General features: G+C 57.7%; 6 protein-coding genes and 1 pseudogene across 6 annotated transcripts, besides 1 other annotated feature; all 7 read left to right on the forward strand.

The window, feature by feature from the left end:
* Window positions 1–1,107: 1,107 nt before the first annotated feature.
* Window positions 1,108–5,157, forward strand: LDBPK_350940 (hypothetical protein, conserved; the record flags this gene model as incomplete). The annotated part of the gene is made up of 1 exon (XM_003864632.1): window positions 1,108–5,157. The coding sequence occupies one exon, from the start codon at window positions 1,108–1,110 to the stop codon at window positions 5,155–5,157; it is 4,050 nt and encodes a 1,349-aa protein (XP_003864680.1).
* A 3,316-nt stretch (window positions 5,158–8,473) lies between these two features.
* On the forward strand, window positions 8,474–8,983 carry LDBPK_350950 (hypothetical protein, conserved; the record flags this gene model as incomplete). The annotated part of the gene is made up of 1 exon (XM_003864633.1): window positions 8,474–8,983. One exon carries the CDS (start codon window positions 8,474–8,476, stop codon window positions 8,981–8,983), a length of 510 nt encoding a protein of 169 aa, XP_003864681.1.
* Window positions 8,984–10,039: 1,056 nt separating this feature from the next.
* Window positions 10,040–10,789, forward strand: LDBPK_350960 (hypothetical protein, conserved; the record flags this gene model as incomplete). The annotated part of the gene is made up of 1 exon (XM_003864634.1): window positions 10,040–10,789. The coding sequence occupies one exon, from the start codon at window positions 10,040–10,042 to the stop codon at window positions 10,787–10,789; it is 750 nt and encodes a 249-aa protein (XP_003864682.1).
* Window positions 10,790–12,165: 1,376 nt separating this feature from the next.
* On the forward strand, window positions 12,166–13,407 carry LDBPK_350970 (hypothetical protein, conserved; the record flags this gene model as incomplete). The annotated part of the gene is made up of 1 exon (XM_003864635.1): window positions 12,166–13,407. One exon carries the CDS (start codon window positions 12,166–12,168, stop codon window positions 13,405–13,407), a length of 1,242 nt encoding a protein of 413 aa, XP_003864683.1.
* A 3,583-nt stretch (window positions 13,408–16,990) lies between these two features.
* Window positions 16,991–19,369, forward strand: LDBPK_350980 (hypothetical protein, conserved; the record flags this gene model as incomplete). Its single annotated transcript, XM_003864636.1, has 1 exon — window positions 16,991–19,369. One exon carries the CDS (start codon window positions 16,991–16,993, stop codon window positions 19,367–19,369), a length of 2,379 nt encoding a protein of 792 aa, XP_003864684.1.
* Window positions 19,370–20,618: 1,249 nt separating this feature from the next.
* On the forward strand, window positions 20,619–21,734 carry LDBPK_350990 (aldose 1-epimerase, putative; the record flags this gene model as incomplete). The annotated part of the gene is made up of 1 exon (XM_003864637.1): window positions 20,619–21,734. The coding sequence occupies one exon, from the start codon at window positions 20,619–20,621 to the stop codon at window positions 21,732–21,734; it is 1,116 nt and encodes a 371-aa protein (XP_003864685.1).
* Window positions 21,735–25,005: 3,271 nt separating this feature from the next.
* Window positions 25,006–26,139, forward strand: LDBPK_351000 (annotated as a pseudogene).
* Window positions 25,006–26,139: a sequence feature.
* Window positions 26,140–27,512: the final 1,373 nt, after the last annotated feature.

Below are 27,512 nucleotides of genomic sequence, written 5' to 3' on the forward strand. Positions count from 1 at the left end.
AAACACGAATGAAGGAAAAGTAGAAAGAGGGCACAGACCCGCATCAACAAATGATAGCAGAATGTAATTTGCTTCTTCTGCTGATCAGCAGCAACCCTGATTGAGCGGCACCTACTCATTGTGCGTGCATGTATCCCCTTGCGCACTTAAATGTGGAAAGCCCCCGCTCTGGCGTCACCCCACCCGCCGCCAGCCTACTCACCTGGTTCTTGTCATCAGCTCATCTTCCTCGCCGGCCTTCCCTCTGCTGCACACGTCATGCGCATACACCCCCTACCCCCATCATGTGGCGCTCGCTTCCCTTCCCTCCCTAAGTAGGCGATCACCGTCCTTTGTTCCTCCTTTGTTTTTCGTTTGACATTTCTCCCATTGACGACTCTACTCCTGCTTCGTTCGGCTGTTTTTTTTTTTATTCCGTTGACGCATGTGTCTGCCCATTCTTAGTTTCGCCATTTGCCGCTGTTGTTGTTGCCAGCCATCTACCCCCCCCCCACGACCCTGCATGTATGGCTGTTGCTCCTAGCGAGCCTGCAGAGCATCTGTCGCCCTTTGCGCACATACACACACACGCATACGCACTCTCCTCTCTCGTGCTCCTCCTCGCAGCTTTTGTTGTTATTGTCTATCTCCTTTTTATTCTCTGTAGAGTAGCGCCCTTCCTCCCTCCCTCTCTTGTGGGTATGCCTGTGACTACTCCCCTTCACACGCAAACGCACATTTGTGTTCTTGTAGCTGGATTTGTCACTTGAAGGTCCATTAGAAGCTGCTGTGCACGTCATCGCCGACTCACCGCTGCCCCCCCCCCCATCCCTTCCTCTCCTCTGCCTCTCCGCCCCTTGCGCGCACGTGCTTCTCCGCACTCTCCTCCTCTCTCTCTCCCTCTTGTGTTCTTTTGTTGTTGTTTCGACTGTCAAGTCCTCGCCTCTGTCTCGACGCGTTCGATGCATGCCTCCGTACTCGTCTGCTTTCTCGGGTCTTTCTGCGTCTCTTCCTTCCGTTTAACGTCTCGTCACCAGCGTGCCTGTCCTCCACACCTTCCCCCTCCCCCTGCTCTCTCCACCCTGTCTGGCGGACAAGCACGAGAAGTCGCCGGAGACGCCATCCATCATGAACACCACTGTGGATGTGGCTGCCTGGCCGATCGGGCAAACTAGTTCGGATCGCAGTAGCAGCAGCAGCAGCGGTTTTCCACTCGCCATCTGCCTGCACCGGTACCTGCGGTGGCTCGGGCAGCTCCACGGCACCATCGACGCCGTCAGCGACGATGCCTACACACTCGACCGTCTTCTTTGCCAAGGGGTGTTTCCGCTCCGTCAGCGTACTGGCGTCGCACCCACCCTGGCGGAAGCGCGATTGTGCGCCGCTGTTTGCGCGCTGCTCATCGGAGACACCGCGGCACAGTCGGCGCGCCCGCAGGAAAACATGCGGGCGACGTCAGCAACAACGACCGGGGGCGGGTATAGCGCAGCAAGTCTCAGGAGTGCTGCCTTTTCACCACCAATTGTGCACACCGAGGCCCCCTCCTGCCCGTGTCGCGTCTACTTTGAGCAGCAGCAGCGAGAGGTGGAGAGTCGTCGTCTTTCGCTCAGTCGGCGAAGCAGCCAAGAGGACGACGACAAGGAAAGCCACGCCGGGCATGCGGCCACCATCAGCAGTGCCAGTGGCAGCGATGACGAGAGCAAGGATTGTGCGGTGCACCTCAGTGCAACTATGTCCCATTTACCGGCCAGGTTGAAGGATGTCTCACGCGACGTTGATAACACCGGCAGCAGTGGCGGGCTGGCAGGTGCGCTACTCGCACACACGGTGACGCTTGGTTGCAGCCGAAGCAGTTCCAGTCCTCGTGGAGATGTCGCCGCTTTTGGAAGGAAGGTGCGCGCCGGCTCGCGCCCGTCAGTCGCGCCGTCCCAGCCGGTGCCTCTCCTCCTTCCTGTCGCTGCAGCCACGCCTTCTTCTGCCGCTTTGGTTGAGCTCCGCAGCGATGCACCACAGGCGAATTCTAATGGAGACGCACAACGCCATCAGCGTGGTGGCCGCGAAGGCAGTGACTCCTCTGCTGCTTCATTTTTTCGGCCACGCCCCATGCCCGTTGGCGCTGACACCCGAGCGCACCGCACTCTCCACCCCATGCTGGCCCACGTCAGGCCCGAAGATGTTCGACGCTGCTCGCTCTGCAGCGCGCAGGTGCTGCTCGAGAGCGCGTGGCATGCTATATATCAGATGAGCTTACTGACGCTGTTGAGCGCTGCCCCCTCCATGGCCGCTCCGCTACCGCTGCCACCTCCAGATGTCCTGCGCATGCACCCGGCCGAGGCCCTCCTGCTGTTGTACCAGTGCGCTCAACGGTGCTTCGTGTCGGGCATTATCATGGCGACGTCTGTTGGTCTACCAGCATCCTCGGTGAGAGGTGGTTCATCCTCGCCGCAGGGAGACGTGAGCGCACAGTCGCTAAGCGCACTGGATGTGCTGCGCGGTTGCCACGGTGGTGAGGCTGCCACTACCGCTGGCCTTTCTGAGCAGCAGCAGCAGCAGCAGCGGCGCACCACTGAAGAGGGTGTGCTCGCAGGGCTTGCAGGCGGCCTGCTTTGCGTAGTGGAAGGCGTCATTGGCACAGCTGCTCCACAGCTGTGGCCGCGCGCGACCACAGCTGCGCCGGTGAAACAGGCAGTGGAGGACATCATGGGCGATGCGCTGAGGCTACGCTTTGGGCTCTTCCACACTATTTTTGTGATCCTTACCACCGAGGACGGCAGCCGCGCGGCACTGGAGAATCTGGCAACTGTCTGTGGTGAGCTACTAGCATGTCTGCAGCGTCTTACATTCTGGCACCAGAAGGGCCTCGTATCGTCCGAGTCCTCATCACGCTCCTTCTCGCTGGCGCAGAGGAGCGATGGGGACACTCACCTCCCTGAGGGCGATGAACAGGGGATGATAAGCAGCAAGGAAGCCTCAGGGGAGGCCGCTGATGCTGTGGCTGCGGAAAAGCTGCCGTCATCATCGACCTCTGTGGACGCTAACCCTATCGACGCGGCCCATGAAGCGCTCACCCAGGCATTCGCGCTTCTCGACGTCCCTCACACCACTGCAGGTGGCGTTGGCGACGTCATCGACGGCAAAGCCATGACTGTTTTGATGGAGGATATAAGCGTTCTGTGCTGCGTCGCGGCCCTCGTCGGATCCTTCGCAAGGCTGGTCCACACGCGCGAGATGTTAGCGAGCGTAGCTGCCGATGCATTACTGTCCGCATCGAAGCTCGCCTTCCCCTCCTCGCAGTTGTCGTCCTCGCCGCTACTGTCACTGCATCATAACAGCCTCCTCCTCGACTGTCATGTCTATCCGTGTCTTCAGCGACTTCAGAGCTCTATTCGAGGAGACTGTAGTGTGCAAGCGCGCCATCTTATCGCCCTGTGGTGGTTACTGCGTGCAGAAACCGTGCGGCACTGGGTGTGGGCAGCAACGAGCGGGCCGTCTCACGTGCAGGGCTGCAGCACCTTGGACACGGCAGAGGAGTTGCACTCGACGGAGGGCTCCGCGTTGCATGTTTTAGGCGTCAACATCACATTGTACGAGGACCTGAAACGTGACGCGCAGCCGATTCAAAAGCAGCAGCGTCAGCACTGGCCCCAGTGGCTCAAGGATGCCTCTCGAGCAGCGGTGCGCGCGAGCGACGTAGCAAATGAATTTCTTGGGCTCACCCTCATCCAGGCCTGGTCCTCCGCCTCCTCACCACTCGTGAAGAAGTCGCCGTCGCCGGTAATGTCCGACGCATCGATGGCCGCGCCTCTGCGCTGGCGGTTGCCGGCGTCTTCGGCGCCGCCCTTGTCACCGCAGACGCCCGGCGCCTTCCTCCCTTTGCCGTGGATTCGCCTGTGGCTGTTACTGTGTCCTCCGTTGTTCCGCATCTCGCCCGCCGACGTCGTCGCACTACGCCAAAGAGTTCAGCGACAGCCGCAGCACGGAGAGGAGGAGGCGCCGAGGGCGTTTGGGGTGCCGACCACAGCAAACCGCGGCGCGGTGCCGGTCGAAACTAAAAGAAGCTTAGCCGTCGCCACCAACAAGATGAGGTCGATTCAGGCACGCCAAGCTTCGCCAAAGAGCACCCACCAGCTCGGCAGCCGCGCGCAGCCGAAAGCAACTCAACGCACCGCCGGCGCACTTACTTCGTTGGGGCTCGCTAGCCCACGCATAGGCAGCCGCAACCGCGGTGGGAGCGTCACCGGCGCCACCGCCTCTCCAAGCGACAATCAGGGCAAGGAAGCACAGCTTCAGCGGCGTCTGCAGCTGAGCAAAGAGCCATTGTGCTTCTGGCTTCGATGGTGTCTTCTCTTTACACCCTCGCCTCTTGTGCAGCCTCGGTCGATCGATTCGGACGTGCCAAGGAAGTCCTCCTCGACCTTGCTGTTGTCTGCGCTTGAGTACGTCGTTATAGGTTTGCGTCGCCCCATGGCTGCGTGGATTCAAGGGCCGCAGCGCAGTGCAGCGCCGTCGACGGAGCTTGTCTGCTTGCTTCAGCATGCCTTTCCTCTTTACACCCCTGCGAACGTGGTGACGGCATTAAAGGTCCAAGCGCAGCTGTTTCTGGAGCGCGAGGTGGATCTGCAGCACGGAGTGGCGACTGAGACTCAGGCGGCAGCGGCTCCGCTGCCCATGCGCGAGACTCTTGAAGGTTTCACCTTCGCCCCTTACTCCTTTGCCGCTGCACTGGCAGCTCTGCAGGACGTGGTAAAGCACTCAAAGCACTCGCAGGTGGCAGCAGTGAGGTCCATCCCGCCCCACGAGCAGGACGTCTCTCGAGCCGCGACTTCCGAGTCACTATCCGCGGCAGACCCTCCTCACTCAAAGCCAAAGCAGCTCGTCCCATCACCGCCTTATGTCGAGAGCCGAAGTTGCAGCGTCGTCGGCGCTGCAACCGTCGCCACAGTGACTCAATCAACTCAACACAGTGGAACTCGCCGATCACCGTTGGTGCCAGCACGCGTCCTCTCGCGACGCGTCGCCGGCACGAGCGCCAAGTCCTCCGCTACAGGCACAGCCACCGGTGAAGGCGATTGGGGTAAAGTTGAAAAGGCCGCGAAGTCTGCGGCTGCGGATGGCATGGAGCCCGGGACAGCTGACTCCACGACCGCGGAAAGCGCACGACGGACGTCTGCTATCTGATCTTCTTTGCTACGCGGCGCCCCTCCACCGCCGTGCCTGATGAAGGTCACTGGATGAAAAGGCGGCCGAACGCAAGCTTCGCCTCTTTGGTGTCTGCTTTCCTTGTCGATCGTGCACAGCTGCCTGTGACGTGATCACACTGGATGTTGCATGCGTGAAAAGCCGTGTCGTTAGTAGAATGCCATCAGTCGCTTGTTTTTTTTTTTTTTTCGTGGCGTGGCCGCACTGAGCGGGAGCGATCGCCCAGCGGACGCTATCTGTTCAAGCGCGACACTGTTTTCTTGTTGGGGGGGGGAGGGGTAGTCGCGAGCGACGCTGCCGGGGAGAAAAGAGAAAACAAAAAGGAGTCAGGCAGATGGGCTCACTGCTATTGCGCCTCGAAGGGCGCAGCAGTATGTGCGCTTTGTCGTACTCCGCTGCTTTTCACTGCCGCCTCCTGGGCTGGCAGTTCCACTAGGTCGGCCGCATCCACCGGCCCTCATCATCTCCCACCATCACCACCACCACCACCCCTCACCTCTGCGTGTGTGTTCTCCGCTCCACATTGAGTCATCCAAACGAGAAAGTCACCTAGGCGGGCGAGAGACGGTGAGGTGCAACTCACGCGCACTTCCGCTCATCAGCGCATCCGCTGCACTACTCCTCCCTTGCTGTGGCGACGGTACTGCGGCGCACATGCACTGCGTCCTTTCCTCGATGTCTGCGTCTGCCACATCCACCTGCAGAGTAGAAGGACAAGAAGAAAGCACAGGAGCGCACGAGGCGAAGGCAGAGGCAGTGGATTAAGGCAATTGTCCTTGCCTGTGCAATCCCCCGCTCTTTCCCTTCTAGAAGCCGTCATTGCTGGCACACATGCATGCACGCGCAAGACTCCGTTGCTTTACGGTACTGTGCACTTGCTCTGTCATATAAGGCACGAAAATGGGGGTGCCGCCGTCGCGACCAAGCTCCACGCAGACACACTCGCGACCGCCCTTAGTGCAACGCTGTAGTAGCACTCCCCCGACGAGCAAAACCGACGGCACGGCGGCAGTGACGACCAGGAGCTGCAGTGCCAGCGCATTGAAGAGTGCGCCAGAGGACTCAACGCTAAGCATGCGCATCTCGCGCTTGTTCAAGACTCTGCACAAGATCGGATGGACACTACAAGGTTGGACAGAAAAAGCCATGGAAGCGATGGCAGCGCCGATCGGTTCTCACCGTGCGGGTCAGTGACAGCGGCCCTCTGGCCGCTCAGGTCGCGCCGCAAAGGCACAGCCAAGGGGCTTCGCATCTAGCACCGCTACATAGCCCGGTACCGTCGAGCTTCGCGTCGGCGTCGATCACTGCACTATTGGACGCATGCTGAGTGGTGCACATGCGCAGTGAATGAGCTGGCATGACGCGGAGGGCCGGGTGCCTACTAGCGACAGGAGAACAAGGCGGCGGAGCGGGGGGAGGGGGGCATTGCTGCGCGAATCGAAGACAAAGGCGGCCGTGCAGCAGTAGCACCGCGCCCTCTCATCGCCAGGCTTCCGCCTAGATGGTCTGCTGGACTACCCATACGTGCGGGAGACGCAGTAGTTGCTAGAGGACAACCCGTCGTCGATGTTGCTTACGGCATCCATCTTCACGGAGTCTCGCAGCGAGCGGCGCTGGCGCGCCATCGGGTGCGGTGAGGCCTGGCGGAGATTGCAAGGGTGCAGATGATGACGGGAGTAGTGGTACCGGCGTGCGCAGCGCCAATGACATGGCAACCTTGCATGGTTACCTCCAGCACCCAAGCACGGCGGACGACCCGCCGCTGAGGTTGCTTCTCTCGATGACAGCATTGGCCCATGCAGGCGGTGGAGAGACGACGCAGTGAGGAAAAGGCAAAAAAAAAATAATCAACTGCGGGCGTGCGCTCGACTGAGACGTACCGCTCCCCTGTGGGCCTCTCTCATCGCTCGTCACTTTGCCTGCCTGCGTATGCAGCTGTTGTAGTGGCCGTTGTGCTGCAGAGAATCAGCTCTACTGGACAGGAAAGGACTAACTTGCAACGGGCGGCACGTGGGCCGGGCAGCAGCGCAACTATCGCACATGCGCAGAAAGTGAAGCTTCCTCGTGTGTTCCTTCATGTGTCTACGCTTACGTTGCTTCCGTCGCTCTCGGACGCGTCTACGTTGGTCACTCCCTCTTTCCTCTGACGTGCAGAGCACATGCATGCAGCGCTCCTCCACTACCCCCTCGCGATTGATTGTACTCCTCCGGCCTCTCATCCCCACTACCTCCCTTTGCCCCGCGCTACCTCTCACGTCCTTTGTGTTTGTGTGTGTGTGTGTGTGTGTGTGTGTGTGTGTGTGTTTGTGTGTTTAGTTGCGTGTGTGAGGGCTTGCAACATGGGTGAGCGAGGGAGGGATGATTAGAAAAGAGAATATGACGATGAGGAGAGAGTCAGCGCACTCTCCACGTTGCCAAGGGCGTGCCTCACCAACCATGTATCCTCTCGTTACCCCACCCCGCACCCCATTTCGCTTCTCTGTTCATTACCGATCTCGAGAAGTGGAGTCGTTGTAAGCTCTTCACCTCCTCACCTCTCCCGCCCGCCTTCTTGCGTGCCCGCCACGACAGGGAATCCCCTCCTGAAGTGACTGGACAAGAAAAGAGGGCAGAGGGGGATACGCAGGTCTACCCACGCGTGGGTGTAGTCGTGCCCGAGGATGCCTTGAAAACAGCTGCATTCGCACAGAGCGCTTTGGAATCGCGAAGCGGTTTCGAGAGCGCGAGCAGAGGGGTGCCAAGTCGGTATGCGCTTCCGCGGAAATCGAATACTCGCCTGTTAAGCCGATTTGGTAGCGCGTATTGGAATGCATTGTGATTATCGGTCGACATCATTCTCTCTCCCCTTGTCATGTTGCGCAGTGGCGCAGCTCATCTCTGCTACTCCGCATTGCCACGCACACGTCCAACACATACGCACCCACAAGCACAGGCATCTTCCGCACCCGCCACAGCGCCCGTTTAGCAAGAGCCGCGCCGAAGTAGCGGAAAAGGGGGAGGGAGTGTCGCCCACTCGTTTCCTTACCCCTTCCGTTTCTTTCATTCGCCTTCGCTGAGTCTCGATTTTGAAGGGACCATGCGCACGGTGAGCCGTGTAGGGGCTGCTGCAGCGGCTGGTCCCGCCGTCAGCGCTCGCCCAGTGGGGCAAGCGCTACGACAGCCACGCCACAGTTTTCAGGGGGCTTTGAGTTTCGCCTCTTTAGCGTCCTCCTCGCCACTGCTGCGCCTGTCCACTTCACAAATGATGACCGCAGCTGTCCTTCCTTGCATGCGACGCTCCCCGCACTTTCTCGCAATGGCGGTACGTCATCAGCACACCACGGCGGCTGGTGAGGCCGCAGCATCCCCCACCAGCGCATCGGCATCCTCGCCTGGTATCTCTTCTTCAAGTTACAATTTCGGCGGCGACGATGGCGTACGTATTGACCCACGTTGCCTCCCGAGCACTATCCCTGGCATCACGCGGGAGGAGCTGGCGGCGCGTATCGTGCAGTACCACTCGCAGCAGTCGAAGCTGGCGAAAGAGATGTCGGACAAGGCGCTGGCGCATGATGTGGAACTCATGCGTCGGTCGCTGTCACCAAGCTCCTTTGCCGAGTACATGGCGCGCCTGGAGAAGGAGCAGCAGGCGGCGGTGAAAGAGGAGGCGAAGATGGCCGCCATGTCCCCACTTGAGTTGCACCAGTACCGGCAGAAGAAGCGCCGGCAGGCGATCCGGTACGAGTGGTACAAGACCTTTTTGGTGCTTGTCGCAATAGCTGGTAGCATCGCCTTCCTCTTCTCTTTGTTTATCTTCTTCAAGTAATCGCATGCGCTGTGAAGAGTGGCTGCGTGCTGCGGGCTCCGCTGTGTATCTTGGGCTTGTTGCAGCCTCGCATTTGGCTGTTCGTGGTAGCTTCTTGAGCACATCGGCTCACACATTCCTTCTTCTGTTGGAAAGCGTCGGCAGCGGTAGTTGTCGTGGTGGTCGGGAGGGTGGGGGAGGGGAGCGAGTGCATCGTAGTCTTCTGGAATGCTGTTCGCTGTGTGAGGCGCGTGCTCTGCCTCATGCACCCGCGGTCTCTGTATCTTATTCTCTCTCGTGTGTTATTGTTGTTGCCTTGCTTGGTGGTCTTTGTCGTCACAGGAAACGGTCGATGCACACACAAACACACATATCTGTATATATGTGTACATATGCAGATATAGATATGTGTGTAAGTATTAATATGCGCAAACTCACAGAGAGAGAGAAAGACGCAAACAAAAGAGGAAAAAACAACAGGAGCGCAGAGAACGGATGCGTTCGCCTCTCCTATCCTCCTCCTCCCCCTTTCTGTACGCGCAAATCTGCACCGAGTGCAGCGGAATGGAGAAGTCGGAGGGAAGGGAAGAGATAACGAGGGGAGATGATCGCCACGGAAGCACGGTTTGGGTTTTATCATGCGATGGTGCTTCTCGCACCTCTCTCCATGTGATGGGGCAGCCAATGGTGGCACTCCCACCATCGCAGCCGCTGCTAACCCCTCCCCCTTCTTTGCTGCTGCGGAGACCGGGCCGCAGCTGCATGCACACATGCTCCTAGGAGCGAGCCCGCAGCGCTTATTTCTTTCTTGTAAGCGTCAGCGACGTGGTGTGTGGGTGTGTTGATGGAGACCCGCCTGTCCCCCTCCCCCTGCCCCGACTTCACTCTCCAATGGGCTCCTTTTCTTCACATCTCTTGATTGCTTTGGACAAGAAACGCCACGTGGGCGGACGTGGGTAGAGCAGCCTTCTCCCATCCTCATCCCTCCTCCTCCCCAGTCGCAACTACGGTTTGGTTTAGCTTTTGTATTAGCCCTTTCTGCCGCAGCCCACGCGGCGTCGAGGAGGAGTCAGCAAGATGCTTGCCTTGGTGCGGTCTTGGTCAGGTGTCACCGTAGGTGGGCTGGCGAGCAGCAGCACCGCCATCTTGATGGTCAGCAAGAGGAGTGGTAGTAGCAGCACTAGTAGTGTGTGTCACTTGCAGTCGCACCTGTGTGCGCGACCCTCCAGCATGGCCTGTATCGTGAGCGCTGGTGCGGGTGCTGTCGTTGCATGTCCGTCCACCAGCAGCGTCGGAGGCATGCGACCCTCCCGACTCCTGCGTCGACCGCAGACGATAAAGCCGAACCCGAACGAAGCCACCAGCGGCCAATTTGAGAGGAGTTTCGAGAAGTTGACGGACAAGATCGAGTCGCGCCTTCCGTTCCGTCAGCACCACGTTCTGCATGGCAACATCTACGAGCAGCCGTATGGCGAGCGGAGTGAGCATGACATGTGGGTGGAGGCGCAGGAAGATCTGCATGGACGCGAGAAGGAGAAGCCGGCGGCACGGCAGGTGCGCAGCTACTTCTCCGACGAAGACCTTTCTCCAGAGGCGATGCACGTCCGCTCGCCACAGCTGAAGGTGGCACAAAACCTTCAGAGGCAGGCGTACGACAAGAAAATTCTGAAAACGACGGCGGAGCCGGCTGCCTACTACTACCCGGTGGTGACCTTGGAAGAGAAGCGGCGCTACCGTTGGAAGCTGATTGCTGGATGGAGCGCCGTTGGAATGATGACGCTCACAGGCTTGCGGCATCTATGCGAGCACATGCGCACGGCTGGTTAGCTCTGCTGTACTCGCTGGCTTCGAAAGCGTGTCTGTGTTTTTGCGCGTGTGGATTTGTGTGCGCCTGAAGGAAATGACCGAGGGAAAATGGTAGCTGTTATTGGCGGCCCGAACGCGTCGATATCACCTGTCGTCTTCTTTCTTCGCCACCGTCTCTAGGCGCCATCGCGGTGGCGACCGTGCTGCTGGCTTCACCGCACTCCCCATGTCACCCCCGAGTCCCTCTCCCTCCATCTCTCTCGATGCCCTTTTCTGTTTTTCCCGTTTGCTGTCGCTATTCATTCTCCTCTTTGCGGAACCCACACGCACGCACACGTTGCCACGGTTGGTGTCCACACCCGTTCGCCTCCTGTCCTTCCCGTCCTACTCTACTTCTGTTTATGATGTTGGCCGATTTTGTGCGCCACCTCATCACACCCCACGCATACGCACAATACAACACGACATCACCATCGACTCGAACAACTAAACCTTCTAAAACAACATCAAAACTGTTGCCGCGCGCACACGCACACGTTCACGAAGTGGTCGTCTTCTTCGGCGCCTCCCCGCACCAACTCGCCTCAACACAAACATACCCTTCGCTCACTCTCTCTTTCTCGCACCCACTCTCTCGTTGGCTCCTCACCCACACATAAACACAAACTCACGCCCGCCACGCTTATCTGCTGTGTTGCACTCCCCACTTTTTTCCTTCCTTTTTTCTTTCTCCTGTCTACTCGCCCCCTCTATCTCTGCCCCTCACAGAAAAGTTTCACCAGCCATAGAGATAGACAACTCCACCATCCTCGCCACACACTAGCAAGCCATATTCGTGCCTCTGCCACGCAACACGCGAACGCGCGCACGCATACACAGCAGAGCAGGTGTGAGAGAGAAACACAAAAAGAAAAACGAAAATAGAAACGCTGTCGCCACGCGGCGCACGAGCCGAAAGGCGCGCACACACACACACACACTCACACGCCTGCACATGCTTTGCTTACATACATAAGAAAGCAAGGCACAATTCGAGAAGAGGCACACTCACACGTGTAACAGTCACTTGCGAGGTAAGCTTTCTGCTCATACAACCCATAAACTCACACATCAACGTCCATCGTACACACAACTCGCACACACGCACACACCTGTGCATCGAAGAAATCTTGACCGCTTCTTTTGTTTGCCTGTTTGTTGTTGGTGTGTGTGTGTGTGTGCGTCTTGCGTTGTTTTGTGTGCAGCGAAAGCAGGATACATTGCCGGAGCCGTCGAATACAGACGTCTATATACATACACACACATATATATATATCCCACTACCACTGCACCCACACAGGCACACAGACACACCCACCCACACAAAGAACGGCATCCAACCTGAAGCGAAGAGAAACATGGCATACACGGAGAGCCACGTCAACAAGGCCATCGACGTGTTCCTCGACACCCGGAGCGGCTCGCCGCCTGCGGTGACCGGCGCCAATGCCACCGTCTCGAACAACACTGTGGACCACAACCGATTTGCCACGATGATTGCCCTGCAGAACCGCCTCCTGAGCATCATGGCGGAGGCACAGACGATTGTGCAGCACCTTCAGCAGAACGGCTTCTTTCCCCGCGGCTCTGGCGCCAACCCGGAGGAGGATGCGGCCAACATAATCATGCAGATGCTGCGCGCCAGCCTCGAGGCATCCAACTCGTCGGTCACGTCACCGAGCGGGATGGGGAGCGGCTCGCCATCGGCCATGGACACCGGAAGCGCTCAGCGCGTGCCCAGTCCCAACTCCACGAACATGCCCGCTGGCTTGGACGACGTGTCGTCGTGGGCTCCGACCAAGTCGTCCCCCGACAACAACAGCCATAGCCGTAGCGACACGGACAACGCGATCCACAGCGCGGTGTCGCACAACGCCGTCGAGGAGTTTCTTCTCTCCGGCCAAGACGGTCAGCAGCAGAAACAGCAGCAGCAAAACTACTCCAGCGCTGCGGGTGCAGATCACAACGAAGAAGGCGACGAGCTACCGGAAGGCTCGGAGATGCTGGCGTTTGTGGAGTTCAAGCGCGGCCGCGTCCGCAAGTACGTGTGCGGCCACCGCATCGAGCCTGGCAACTACGTCCTCGTCGACGGCGATCGTGGTACAGACTGCGGCCTATTGGTGCAGACGATCGAGCGCAAGCCGAACAACGAGACGGCCGTTGTGTCGATGGAGGGCTGCGACATCCGCGACGACAAAATCAAGCTGGAGAACGGTCGCGTTCTGCGCCAGGCCTCAGAGGAAGACATCGACCGCCTTCACAATATCATCGCGAACGCCGAGAGCGTTGCGCTCAAGACGTGCCGTCAGCGGTGCTTGGAGCTCGGCATCGACATTGACCTACAGGATGTGGAGTACCAGTTCGACATGAAGAAGATCAGCTTCTTCTTCGACTGTGACCACAGCGTCGACTTCCGCTCCCTCGTGCGGGAGCTCTACCGCACCTTTGGGGCGCGAATTTGGATGGAGAACATCAATCCCAAGGTCAAGAACTCTATGCCGGACGCTAGTGGCCACGAGCGCGGTCACGGTGGTGGTCACCACGGTAATGGCGGCGGCTGGCGCAATAACCACCGCGGCGGGCGCGGGCGTGACTACTGAGATGGCCACGCTAGAGATGCACGTGATAGCCGAGCGAGTTTCCGTTGGCAAGCCACGTCGCATCTATTTGTTTGCTGGTGTTTTTCTTCCTTTGCCAGACTCTCGTAGAATGGCGGCCCGCGACGACATGCGCACACGCACCCTCGTCAACGTGTGTCAGAGCCTCACTGGAAGTGGTGGCACGAATAGAAATAGGCAGTGATACGGGAGGGAGCGCATGCAGGACAGGGAAGCATACGTGAATCCGTTCTTTCATGTTTCTTATACTGCAGAAGTGGAGCTCTCAACTCCCACGCGCGCACGCAGCGCGTAACGCGACCAGGACCTGAGTTGCCAAACCTCGAGCGCGATTTGCCCTCTTTCTCTTCGTCTTTCTTCCTGACTTTGTCTCTCTCTAGCCATAGCTTCCCCAAACACCATCACCACCACCCTTCTCAGCTTCGAAAACGCACGCGTTGTTTGGTATTCAAGGGTGGAGAAACGCGGAAAGAAGTGCTCGACATTGTTTATTAGTTTTTTTTTCTTGTGCTCAGTCTCTAGTAATTTCATGCCCACCCTGCGCTCCTGTCCTGCATGTACATATCTGTATGCCCCTCCCCCTTCTCTCTCCGCTGCTGTTCATGTATTGTGTCGGGGCTGCCACGATCGCAGTGAAGCGCATGCGGAAGGCAATAAAAGGAAGCGAAAATAAAAACGACAGAGGAAAGGGAAAAGGACAAATTTAAACGAAAAAGGAAACAGATGTGTGGAAGAAACGATAGCACGCTTGCGTGGGGCGTGTTGCTTACCAACACCCCATGCGCTATGACGGGAGCGGAGTGTGGAGAATGGGAAGGAAAAGGGGAGCATGGCACGGCACACATACGCACACAAAAAGGGAACAACCCCCTTCCGCCTCTCAGCAAAAAAAAAAAGATGTGTATGTGCGTGTATATATATATATATATATATATATGGTGGTGGTGTCGGTTGGTCTTGTTTATGTTTCTCCTACGTTTGCCTGACTTTTAGGCCTTTAAGTGTTTCTGTTTTTTTGTTGTTGTCGTTTTTCCCTTTGTTATTTCTCCTGTGTGTTTCATTTTTCTGAAGCGTTTTACTGTTCAACGTGGTTGATGCCATCCTCACCTTCTCTGCATACCAGCGTGTCTGCCTCCCTCCTCCCTCTCTCCTTCCTGAGTGTGTGCATAGGTAAGATGTCTTTCACTTTTTTGTTGTTCTCTGTGCGTGTCTCTCGTATATGACTTCACTTTTTTATTATCACTTTTCGATGTTCTCGTTTTGTTTTTCTTTTTGCCCTTTCTTTTTGGTATTGTGTGTGTCTGTGTGTGTGATGGTGATGGCGGTGGCACTCACTCGCCCACTGCTTTTCGATTTTGTGTGTGTGTGTGTGTGTGGCAACGAGAGTTAAAAATCTGCCTCTCGATGGACATGAGAGAGCGAGAGAGAGCTTGTTGTTGCTCTCACCGTCGCATGCCGCTAGCTGTCATGAGACTTTATTCCTCTCTAACAGCTAGGCGTCTTTCATTTTTTTATGCTTTTAAGTAAAGGCGAAAGTCGCATAGCAGTGCCCGGCACAATCGCGTAAGGTAGTTTGGGGGATGATAATGAGGGTAGCGGGGCTATGGTGAAGCCTCGAAGATGTTTCGTGACGCACTCATACACAGTGCAGATGCGAACGTCACAGATCACTCTCACGAGGTGTGTGTGTGTACTTCTGCGCACATGCGCCTCTTTTTGTTGTCGTGTTGTGCGCACGGTCCATTCTATTGTTTATTTATTTTCACCTGTCTCCACCATAGAGAAAAAAGGCGAGGAAAGGGGGTTACAAGAAAGAGGGCTGCCCGCTCGCGTTTCTGTGTGTGTGTGTGTGTTTCTGGAAAAGTGCACTGAGGTGGTGGCAGCGTGCCTCAAGGAGGAAGAGAGAGGTACAGTCGCGCGCACGCACATATACAGACACGAACTACGGCGAGAAAGGAGGAGCAAGGTAAAATCACAGGCGAGTTTTTTTTTCGCTCGGGGAATACAAGTGGCGCACATGAGCAAGAGGGCGGCGGTGGTAGTTGGGTGTGGTGGCGGGAAGGATGGAGGTAAAGTGGAGGCAGTGGCGGGCCAGTTAGAAGAAGAAGCGAAGGACTTTTCCTCTCGTTTTGTCTGTAGTGCCTGCACGGTTCCCGTTCTCGTTCATTGTTGCTGTTTTCCCCATTTGCCTTATCCTTTGCGCCCTCCATCTCTCTTCTCCCTCCCCCTTCCCTCCCTCCCTTGTATGATCTTCGTCTCGGCACCGTTTCGTTGTCGTTTTCTTTCTCTGTGAGGGCAGCATGCGTATGTCTGCGTGTTCGTGTACACCTGGCTCGTGCACCTCGCTCTTTTCTTGTCGTTTTGTTTCTTGACACCTTCTGCATCTCTACTCTCCTTTATTTCTCTTTCACCTGCCCCTTCTCTTCCTTCTCGGCCACTTTCTCCCTCTCCCTCTCATTACGAGTCAAACACAGAAGGAACCCACACCCCCGCTCGGGCAAGCGCCCCGGCCACACTATAGACAGAGACGGCTTCTTGGGTCGAGAAAACATGAAGAGTGGCAGTCCCGGCGATCATGCGAACTCTGCCTTTCCTCGTGCTCTCAGCTTCCACGTTTTTTTTCGTTGCAAGTAGTCTGCACCTTTTTTGTTTGGCTTCTTGTTTTTTGTTGTTTTCTCTGCCGGCGTCAGCGTGTTGATGTCGCTGTGTGTTTACGTGAAGTGGTGCTCACCTCCTCCCCCCCCCTCGACTCTTCTTGTGCGCGTTCTTCCGATTTCCTCTGTTTTTGCTACGTTTTTTTTTTTAACTGTGCGGTGATTTTTTTTGGTCTCTGTTGTATGTGTGTGTGATGGGGGAGAGGGTTCTTCTGGTTGTCGTCTCTGTTCCGCTCACCATGTGGTTGTGTTTGCCCCTCGTGCGCGGTGGTCAGACAAGAAACAGACAGACAGAACGAATGGCGTTCGAGGACGAGACGAGGCGCTCATGTTGGTAGCAGCTGCAGAAGCGAGAGAAAGAAATGATCACTGGATTAGGGCATGGCAGCAGACTTGTGAGGAAGCGGTAGTCGAATTGTTAAAGATGAGAGGGAGAAAGGAGCCATGGATGCTGTGCAGCAATGTGGTTGGGCTGGACTATTTAGGTGTGCTCTTCGCCCCGGGTTGCACCTTCTCACACTCCTGCTCTCACGTGCAAGAGCACAAAGACGTATGGAAATGTGTGCTATCGTGTCCATCGACACGTACGTGCGTTACTGAGGACGGCTCCCGCCTTCGCATTGCTAATTCAAGTGCTCTCGTGCCTCTTCACTCCTCCACCCACTCATCACCTCCTCCTCTTGCTGGTGTGGCCTCCGCCCAACGCAGTGCCTCCTCTTCGTTTCGAAAAAAAAAAAAAAACATCTCCTTCGTGTCTGCCCCACCCCTTCCCTTTGTATTCCGCCGCTGTTGAGCAAACAGACTTCGTCGTCGGTGGTGTGGTGTCAGCGCAGGAGGGCGAAGGAGCACGCGCGTATTTCCTCTCACCTGCCCCCCCCTCTTTGTCTTGTTCACTTAATCAAATCGCCGCCATGTTGACCTGGTCGCTGCCACTGCTGCGCCGACGTGGCACGGGCCACGTCGTGAAGTACCTGGAGGGCGTGCCCACCCCCACAAGGCTTATCGACCACCTCGCTGGCGCCGACCTGCATGCGTCCGCCGAGTTACCCTTCTTTACTACCGTGCCGCGCTACGTGGACGTGCAGCGGGAGCAGCGTCTGTCTCGCCTGTACTTTCACCACGTTCTGTACCCCGCGGGAGGGGCTCGGCTGCCCTATCAAGCAGTCGTCGTGCGCGGAGGACGTGCGGTGCGCTCCTCAGAGACGCATCTACTGCGGGTAAAGAAGGCGACGAGTCGGATGCCGCACCATGCAGAGCAGCAGCAACAGCCCACCGCGGTCGTTGCCCCGGCAGCGCGCCGGCAAAACCCTCTCGCCGTCCCATCCTCCCAGCTCGGCCCCTCAAGTCCCGCATCCTCGTCGCCTGCCGCAGCAAAGGTGCCCGTCATGACCGCCAGCACGACAGTCCCCACAGAGGACGTTCCAGCCGCGGCGTCGTGGGCGCGAGTGGACCCTGCGAGGCGGCCGTACTTTTCCGCCGGCACACCACGCAGCCACGAACACCGCCGCAGCTCTCATCGGCCTCCAGAAGACACGAAGCGGTCGGCGAGGGTGGTGGAGGACACGACGTTGGCTCCGTTGCGAGGGGTTCTGGAGCACTTCTGGAATGAACCAAAGGCAACGAGGAACTCGTCGAGCCAAGACGCCACGAGTGGGCTGCCCTCCGTCTCCCTTTCGACTACGAACGAGATGGCGGAGCGCGTTCGGCAGCTCCTTGTGTCTCCCGCAGCTGGGCTCCTGTGGATGCCAGCCTCTGCGTCCCTGCCGAACACCGCAGGTACCTGTGAGGAAAGCAAACACGCTTCCAGCAGGGTCTCTGACAGCTCAGAGCGGCGTTTCTGGACAGAGTTGATGGCTCACGTACAGGAGAGAGTGTCAGCAATGACAATGCATGTGGGCGGTGGCGATGGCGGTGAGATGAAATCTCATGCAGCCGTGCGTACGTGCTTGTATGTGCAGACGCGGCTTCCCCCGTCAGCGACGGTAGCACTCCCGTTAGCGCAGGTGCGCGATTATGTCCACGACAGCAAGGAGACAGCAGGTGACCTCAGCGTGCACGATGACGCGAGCGAGCATGTGGTTTGTCGGCTTGCTGGTGGCCTGGAGCCGGTGGTGTCGTTTGCTGTGGGTCGCCCACTGACGCCGGTCGCGACCGACGGCGCTGCCGCCTCGCCGTCGGATCGTGCCTTCGCGCACGTGACGTGCCTGACGCGACTCAACATATGCGTGACGTCGGCGCCGTTGGCAAAGTCCCCAGCGGTGGACGCAGCAAAAATGTCATCTGTTACGCATCCGATGAAGGAAGCGGTGCCCCACTCCCGCGACAACACCTCTCCCTCTGCGGAGCCGTGGCGCTTGGGCGGTGTTGGGCTGGACCTCATGACAACTCTGCACGCCCGCACTGTGGCGGAGCGCCACCCCGCGAAACCCTCGGCGCACACAAACGGACGCTTGGAGGCGCTAACGGAGAACGGCACCTCCAACGTGAAAGCAAACGCGGACAGCGCAGAAGCAGGCCGGTACGTTATTGGCCGAACGGACGCAGAGACGTACGTGCTCCCGCAGCGTGAGCTGCTACTGACGCTGCACGTGCCCACTCACACAGAAGAAATGTGCGCCGCGCAAAATCAGGAGCGGCTGCGCCGGCAGGTGCGCATAGGTCGAGCAAGTAGTGCAGCGATGTCGGCAGCGTGGCCAACGGAGCAGACACGGCTCACATCTTCGCGCCGCGCAGAGGGGCAGTACGCGAATGCGATGAGCGCGAACGCGACGGGCGTGCATCACACAAACGCGCCGCTGCAAGCGACTACAACGCCCCTCGCAGCGTCTCCGTCGATGCCACTGCTTCTGTCCTGCACCAGTTACGAAGTGCGCGCGCTTCCAGGTGACGTTGTGTACATACCACGAGGGTGGGGTTTTGACGTGCAGCGCATTGTCGGCACAGCCACCATCGGCAACGGCAGCTGCGGTCGCAAAGAAGGTCGTGACGCGGATAAGGTAGACTTCTACGATCACCGCGCCGTTGCAGCGCACAAAGGGACGTGGTCTGGTCGCCGGCCAGAAGCGCCGTCTAAAAGCAGGGAGCCGAGCGACACAGAGTCTCATGTGGCGTCGACAGCATCGGTGCAGCTCACCTCCGTCGAGGTGGACGCCTTGTGCCTCAACTATCAGCCATACCCTGAGCTTACAGAGGCGCAGGCGGCCGTCTACGTCGCGGCGAACTACGTGCACAGCGGCGTCGACGAGTTCTACGAACGCGGAGGCAACAGCATCTATCGCTCGTACCAGTAAAAAACGAGCGACCCTGTGACAGCGGCTCTCACCGAGGAAGCGTTGCCGGGGACTTTTCTAGCTGAGAAGCAACGCCTATCTGACCGCTCTCCCCCTCCACTTTCCCTCTATCGCCACTCAACACGCCTCACCCCCCCCCCTCCGCAACCCCCCGTCGATTTCATGTCTTTGAGCTTGGGCTGACAATGACTGCCATGCTGGCGCAGCTCTGTCGACTTGAGATCAAGGAATGTTGGTTTGCGCGTCTGAGATGCCTCCCTCCTGCTTTCCTCCTATGGACGCCTCGCTTCCTGCTCGGGCTACGCTGGTGATGGCTGTGGCTGTGGCTGTTGTTGGTCATCTCTCCCCTCCCCGTACTTCACCGTTGTCAGCGACTTTCGAATCTTTCTGTTTTCCGAGCCACCGCTGTTTCGTTTGGATGTTGTTGCCTCGCACTCCTCCCCGTCACTCACGCCTTCGCACGCAATGAGACGGCACTAAAAATGAAAACGCGAAGCGCAGCAGTGGCAGCCCGCTGAGCTTCTGCCACTGCTCTCAGCCGAGGAAGCACCCGCATCAGCGTGTCCCGCACGTCGTCCTGCGTTCGGTTGTGACAAGCACAGAAAAGGAAGAAGAGCAATGATCTCAGAGAACAGAAGACAAAGTAGGGGTGCGGAGGGGGTGCGACTTGCATGTATGTATGCACGCCGACCTCTCTGTGGCCCTGTCAATGGAGGGAGACAAAGAAAAAAACGCGATACGAATGCGTCTTTGGCTTCACGTAGCCATCCTCCCGTGGCGCATGCGCTCTCCCTCGGCATCACCTCCCCCCCCCCGACCCCTCTATCCGCTCGTTATGCGAGCATATCGCATCCTCTTCCGTTGCGGCGTCGACGTCTCTTTTCCTTCACAGCCATGTCTACGTATGCGAATTGCCCGCCCCCCCCCTCTCTCTCTGTCCATCTATGCCCACATGTGCATGTCGCACGTCCCCTAGTTTGCTCTCTCGTACGCACTCCCACTGCCTTCTTCGAAACGAACAAAACAAAAACGTTTGTTCCCCGCTCGTGCATTCTTCACTCTGTCGGACTCTTCTGTTGCCGTTTCCTTCGTTTTTTTTTTGTTCTCTCGCTCTAGGTCGCCTTGTTGTGCCCGTTGCCTTTCTTTCTCCTCCCTCTAAACTGAAGTCGGGTCCACCCACGAAGTGCTCCTCTCTTTTCCTCCCGCCTCTCTTATCTCCTTCACCTTTTCACTCGTCTTCCTCTTGAACATGCAGTTCGGCATCAGGGTAGAGCCCTATGGCTACGACAAGCTCGTGTGGCTGGAGACAGACGTTCTCAAAGTGGGCCTCACCAACTATGCCGCCTCCGTCGCCTCCATCCAGGTGTACCACCCCGCCGATAACAAGTGGATCGAGGTCAACTGCGGCTACCCGAAGAACCCCGAGGAGGCTTACGCCGATCCGGACTACATGGGCGCCACTGTAGGCCGCTGCGCCGGTCGCGTCGCCGGAGGCGTGTTCACGCTTGACAGGGTCAAGTACTACACGCAGAAGAATCGCGGCGAGAACACGTGCCACTGCGGCGACGACGCGTACCACAAGAAGCACTGGGGCATGAAGCTAATCGAGACGGCCAATGTGATCGGCGTCCGCTTCAACTACACCAGCCCGCACATGGAGAGCGGCTTTCCCGGAGAGGTGAAGAACTACTGCACCTTCACCATCGACTGCAGCAACCCCAACGCTCTCAAGACCATCTACGACTCCTACATCACCGACAACAGCCCGTGCGATGCTTCTCCCATCAACGTCTTCAGTCACACCTCCTTCAACCTGAACGGCATCCCCGGCCAGCAGGACGGTGAGAAGAACTGGGTGCAGCCAGAGAGCGTGCGCAACCACTGGCTCCGCGTGCCAGCAAGCCGGGTGGCCGAGGCGGACCGCATGGCCATCCCGACTGGCGAGTTCCTGTCAGTTGAGGGCACCGGGCTCGACTTTCGGCAGGGACGCGTGATTGGCGACTGCATTGACGACGTGGCGCTGCTCGACCGCGACCCGTGCGGCTACGACCACCCCCTCGCCATCGATGGCTGGGAGAAGGGCAAGCTGATGCTGCACGCCGAGGCGAAGAGCCCGGTCACGAACATCTGCATGAAGGTGTACTCGACCTTCCCGTGCATGTGGGTGTACACGGCGAACAACAAGCCGCTGCCGGCGAGCGGCGGCCCGGGCCAGCGCTACGCGCGTTGGACTGGCCTGCTGGTCGGCCCCCAGAACTTCTCTGACGTTGCCAACTACTACCCCAAGTACCCGTCCTGCATTGTGCGCCGTGGCGAGCGCCAGTACTCGGAGACGACGATCAACGAGTTCACGATTGAGCATTAGGGGCCAACGTTGAGCCCAGAAATGCATAAGCTGGGTGGAGGAGAAGGGGTGCAGATGGGGTTTGATCGAAGAGGTGGCGATGCTTCTTCACCGTGAAAGGGGGATGAGAGTGTTGGAGGGGAGGAGGGGCCCACGAGAAGCAAGATGTGGCTTCAATGCGACTACAAGACAACTATTGACTGTTTGCCTCGGTGAGCAGCGTCAGCTAGCGCACACGTAATTTCGTCCTTGCCTTTTTTTTATTGTGCTCTTGCTCTCGCTCCTTCTCCACTGCCTCTCCTTCTGTCTCCGTTGGGCCCTCCACGTCTCCCTTCACACACCAGCACACACGTGCACATGCACACCATTCCCTCCCCCACACGCAGCCATCACTAGCGATGCGACAACCGCGTTGTTGCACATCCACTGAAGTGCTTTTTTCTTTGCGTTTTATTTTTTCGTTTTTGTTTTCTCTGTATTGCGCGTGTCTTTTCGTTACATGTCTTTCATGGTGCTTTTGCAGAAACCCCGTATATATATATATATATGTGTGTGTGTGTTCGTGTTGGAGCGCTCCTCCCGTGGACGGTATGGTAGCGCCTCATGCGTTTATTTCCTTCGCGTTCGCCCTTTCTGCATCTTTCTGCTCTCCTCCCCCCTCACAGTATGCATACACACGCACATACATAAATACGCACTCCCTCACGCTGTTTCACTCATTATGTTTGCCCGTGTGTGTGTGTGTATTTTCTATTCTTTTTAGCTTTCTTTCCCGCCCCATTCCTCCCATTTTCACGGTTTTCCACACCTCTCGCTCCCCCCAGCGAGGTCCTTTCTCATCTGCAGAGAGCAGACGAGTCCGTGATGTCGATGTTCACTAGGGTTCGAACTCAACTTTCTGTGCACACTTATATTTCTGCACGAAGACGTACTTCTTTGCTTTCTTCTCTTGCTGTGTGTGTGCGAGTGTCTTACATGAAGTCGGCTACTTCATCAAACTCAAAGACGCGACCGCATGCGCATCCGAGCGCAGCGCAAGCAACGAAAAGTATCATCGACAAGCGTTCTCTCTGCCGACTCCGCATCTCCACTCACCACCCCACCTTTTCATCCCTTGCTAAGGAAGCCATGCGGCCCCTCCCCCTTATCCCTGCCAATGCCGAAGCACCTCTGGCGGTGACAGGGTCAAGCACCTACAACCCAAAGGGGGGGGGTGAGGGGAGGCCAGTGCGATTCATTGCTGCTGATGTCGGCTGGTCAGGTCCTGGACGGCGTGGCGTCGGAGCGACCTGCCACAGCGAACACGCCTGTGCCATTCACATGATGGACGAAGCGTCAGCGTGGCTCGAGCGTATCCCACCCCCGGCCGTCACACTGCCTGCTGGTGCGGGGAGCCCTGAGCGGCACCCTGAGGGGGCAGCATTTGGGCCAGAGGCCGTTCTCCGATGGCTGGGCCGGCGCACTGCTGTACGGGCTTGTGTCTCCGGCTGCTTCGCACCAGGTGAAATGGACCCTGTGGCAGGGCCGGGGGCAGCAGAGTAGAGTGGTGCTCGCGGTTTATCGCAGACTATGAGTATATTAAAGTTTTTAAAAAAATTGACGGCACGAAGTCGGCGAGGGGGGCATTGACGCTTATTGTTCTACGCCGCGGCAACACCTCTAAGTCTGCGCTTGACCCCAAGTCACCGTCTCTCTCTCTCCTCCTGCCCCATTCTCCCCTCTCTGGGGAGAGACAATGAGCGCGGATTACGAGCGAGGCGAGTTCAGGTGTCTCTGCCACGCGAGTACACAAGTGGGTGTGTTGCCGCGGGCAGTGTGTTTTCTGGTCTCTGTGAGCAACCTCCCTCTCCTCCCTCCCCTCCACACCAAAGTGCTTTTCTACCCTGCTGCCTCCGCTGTGTACTTGAATGAACGAGGGGGGCCTGAAAAAAGTCCTCTCAGAGCAGTGAAAAACTCGCAGAGGTGTGTGTGTGGGGGGGGGGGGAAGCGCATGCATACATCCGCGAAGAGCGCGTGCATGTGCGCTCAGGCTAGGCATTTAAAAAGCACGCTCACAAAAATGAATCCAGAGATGAACGAATGATCCTCTGCGGTGACGCAGTGGAGCGGAGAGGAGGGGGGAAGAGGTTGTCTCTCCTCTCTTTGGAGCGCACGTTTCTGTGTTATTGCGCGCTCTTCTTGGTTTATTGCGGTCGTGTTGAAGGGAGGGAACCTCTTCGTTTCTCCCTTCTGTTTTCTCTTAACCTTTTTCGTCGGCTGCCCTCTGACTTGATCTTTTTTTTCCTGGGTTGTTGTCCATCAATATATAGGTCTGTGTGTGGGTGTGGGTGCGAGCGTTCTGCTTGTGCATCACTGAGGAGGTGTTCCAGCCTCTACTTGCATGTATACATATATATATATATGCATGTGCTCGTGCGTCGTGCTCCTCAATCCATCACACTAAAGCACGCTTATGCACCAACACGCACGCACACACACACACGCCAAAATCGCAAACGCGTCAGGACACGCCGGAAATAAACGAAAGAAAAAGGATGCAGTGATGCGGTTCCTGACAACGCAGTTCGCACGGTGGCTCGCGAGCAGCCCTTCAGGCAGCAAAAAAGAAAAGGTCCATGAATGAGAGCAACAACAGGGGTCAGAGGAAGCGTACATGTTACTCATTCCAACCGAGAGACGAGCGCGCTTCGTGTGAGAGAGAGAGTCGGCCAAGCACGTCCTTTCGGTGCGTTGTTGAGTGGCAGGATCAGCGCTCTTTTTCGCTTCGAGGTTCTTCTCTGCAGTGGCTGGCGTCGCACGCGTGTCTCTGCGTTTTCGATCACTTACTCTCATTCTGGGCACTCCTTTGTGGTGGTCCCCCTTCGTCCCTCTCCCCGCTCTAACCGGCGAGGACTGAGATGCAGAAAAAAGTATGTGGTCTCTTCAGGATGTGGATAAGCTTCTCGTCGCGACTTCATGACCTCTCTTGACAGCTGCTTTGAACCCGCTCCCACCGGCGTCATCGCTTGCATCTTCTCTCTGTTTCGCTTCTCTTGTCCATCTTCCTCCTCGTTTCGACGCTGTCGCACCCAACTCTCTCGCCTTTGCCACTCTCGTCTCTTGATTGGACTGTGAACGGGCACCCTTCTGTCTCCAGTCCCTCTCCTCCTCTTCTGCGCCTCTCGCGACCTTTGCTTCGCCCACCCCCCCCTTCTCCGCAAACGGACGCCACGACCACCACACGTAGCTGCCGTGCTCGTTCTCTTATACTCACCTCACACCTCACACCCAAGAAAGACAAAAAAAAACAATCATGACCTTTCAGGTTGAGGTGCGCCCGTTCGGTGCGGGAAAATTGATTTGGCTCAAGACGGCCCGCTTGCGTGTCGGGCTCGCCAATTTCGGTGCCACCATCAGCTCAGTGCAGGTCTTCCACCCCCAGCGGCAGAAGTGGATTGAGGTCAACTGCGCCTTTCCGGAGAGCGCCGCTGAGACAGAGGCGGATACCGACTACATGGGGGTGACGGCGGGACGCTGTGGCGGTCGCGTGGCTCACGCCACCTTCAAGCTTGACGGGGTTACTTATCACACCGATAAGAACATGGCTGGCAGACACACGTGCCATGGCGGACACAACGCCTTCAACAAGAAGCACTGGGGCTTCGCCGTCTTGGAGACAGCGACAGAAATCGGCGTCACCTTCAACTACACCAGCCCGCACATGGAGAACGGCTTCCCCGCTGAGCTGGTGAGCAAGGTCACCTACTCGATTGAGCGGACGAAGCCGAACGTGCTCAAGACACACTACGACTCCTACATCCCGGAGACGAGCCCGGCAGATGCCACCCCGGTCAACATCTTCAATCACGCCTACTGGAACCTCAACGGTATCCCAGAGCGCAACGGCAAGTGCAACGCCGTGTGGGAGCAGCCAGAGAGCGTGCGCAACCACTGGCTCCGCGTGCCAGCAAGCCGGGTGGCCGAGGCGGACCGCATGGCCATCCCGACTGGCGAGTTCCTGTCAGTTGAGGGCACCGGGCTCGATTTTCGGCAGGGACGCGTGATTGGCGACTGCATTGACGACGTGGCGCTGCTCGACCGCGACCCGTGCGGCTACGACCACCCCCTCGCCATCGATGGCTGGGAGAAGGGCAAGCTGATGCTGCACGCCGAGGCGAAGAGCCCGGTCACGAACATCTGCATGAAGGTGTACTCGACCTTCCCGTGCATGTGGGTGTACACGGCGAACAACAAGCCGCTGCCGGCGAGCGGCGGCCCGGGCCAGCGCTACGCGCGTTGGACAGGTATGGGACTCGAGCCGCAGTACTTCCCGGATGGTGCGAACCACTACCCCAAGTACCCGTCTTGTATCATTCGTCGTGGCAAGAGCCGCTTTACCGAGACCATGCTCAACGAGTTTACCGTCGACTGCAGTTCCAAGATGTAAGTTGGAATCCAATGGGACGACGCTTCGATGTTCTCTCTCTCCGAGCCCACCCCACCCACACATCCTTGTACATCTCCTCGGCCTGTGGAAGCGCGAGCACGGACGCACACGCGCAGCGACATCGAGACGTGCATCGATGCACACGCCAACAGGGCGAGGCATATGCGCCTGTACACGAAGAGGGAGCAGTGTCTGTTTAGCTGGTCAGCCGTCTGCGTCCGCGTTTGTGTGTGCGTGTGTGTGTGTGTGTGTGTGTGTGTCGGTACTGCTACGTGCTGCGTGACTGTCATCTTCTGTCCGCCTGCATCACTCCCACAAGGCACTGGGCTGTCTGCCTATTCTTTTGACCAATTCTATTCACGTGTGCCTTTCCATCAGAGCACCCATCCAGGCGTGCTTCTTTTTTTGTTTTTTCTTCCGCTACCCGCGCGCTTGTGCCCGCGAGCAGACAACTTTGATCGTTTCCTTTTCGCTTTTTTTACTGTTCCCTATTCAGTGCCACGTAGGTAATACGCATTCGCATTCACACGCGTGCGAGTGAAAAGAGGAGAGTAGCCCGGAGACGCTATCAAAAGACTTTCAAAACAGAAAACGCTCAGCATTGTGTGTGCTTCTATTGATTTTTGTTCCTCCTCCTCCTTCGTCGTTTCTAGGTTCTATGCGCCCCCCCCCCTCCCCCTACGCGAAGCATCGCGCACCTACCCGTCGCGTGCGCCATACACCCGTTTGTGGCTGTGCCGCCTTGAATTTGGTGTCCATGCGCTCGTGGGTGCGCGTCTGCCGGTGATCGTCTCTCGACGCTCCCACGCCCCACTCCACCCCTCTCTACTTTCACAGCTCTGCCTCTCGCTCTGACCCCACGCGTCGCCGCGTCCGCTTCCGCAGCCTCCATGTCCTCCACCCCCCCCTCCGAGTGAGCAAGTGCCGACACATACACGTGCTTGTGTGTGTGTGTGTGTGCGCGCGTGCACTGGAGGAGCAGGTGGAAGGTCTCGATGTGCGAGACCACGAAACGCATGAGCACAACCGGAACAGGGGGCAATGCGACTGAAGAGAAAAGGAGGCGGAGTCGAAGCGCGGCACACCGCCGAGATCTGTCACAGAAGAGCACACCAAAAGCAAAGTCCAAAACAGGAGAGCACGCAATGGCACGGATGCACTGTGCGTGCTGTCATGCCGTCCAGCGCTCACGTGTCAGCATCTGTAACAACAGCTACAGGGCGGGAGGCCGGAGAGGCGGCGCTCAACGTGCAGCTCAGTCACGGCGACAGACTACAACCGCTGCTGCAAGCGCCCTCTTCCCTACAAATGGCCAAAAACGTTCACGATAGACTTGGTATCGTGAATCGTCCTCTCTCCCCTCTCCCTTTCTC

Source organism: Leishmania donovani, chromosome 35 (assembly GCF_000227135.1).
Source record: "Leishmania donovani BPK282A1 complete genome, chromosome 35".
Taxonomy (NCBI): Eukaryota; Euglenozoa; class Kinetoplastea; order Trypanosomatida; family Trypanosomatidae; genus Leishmania; species Leishmania donovani.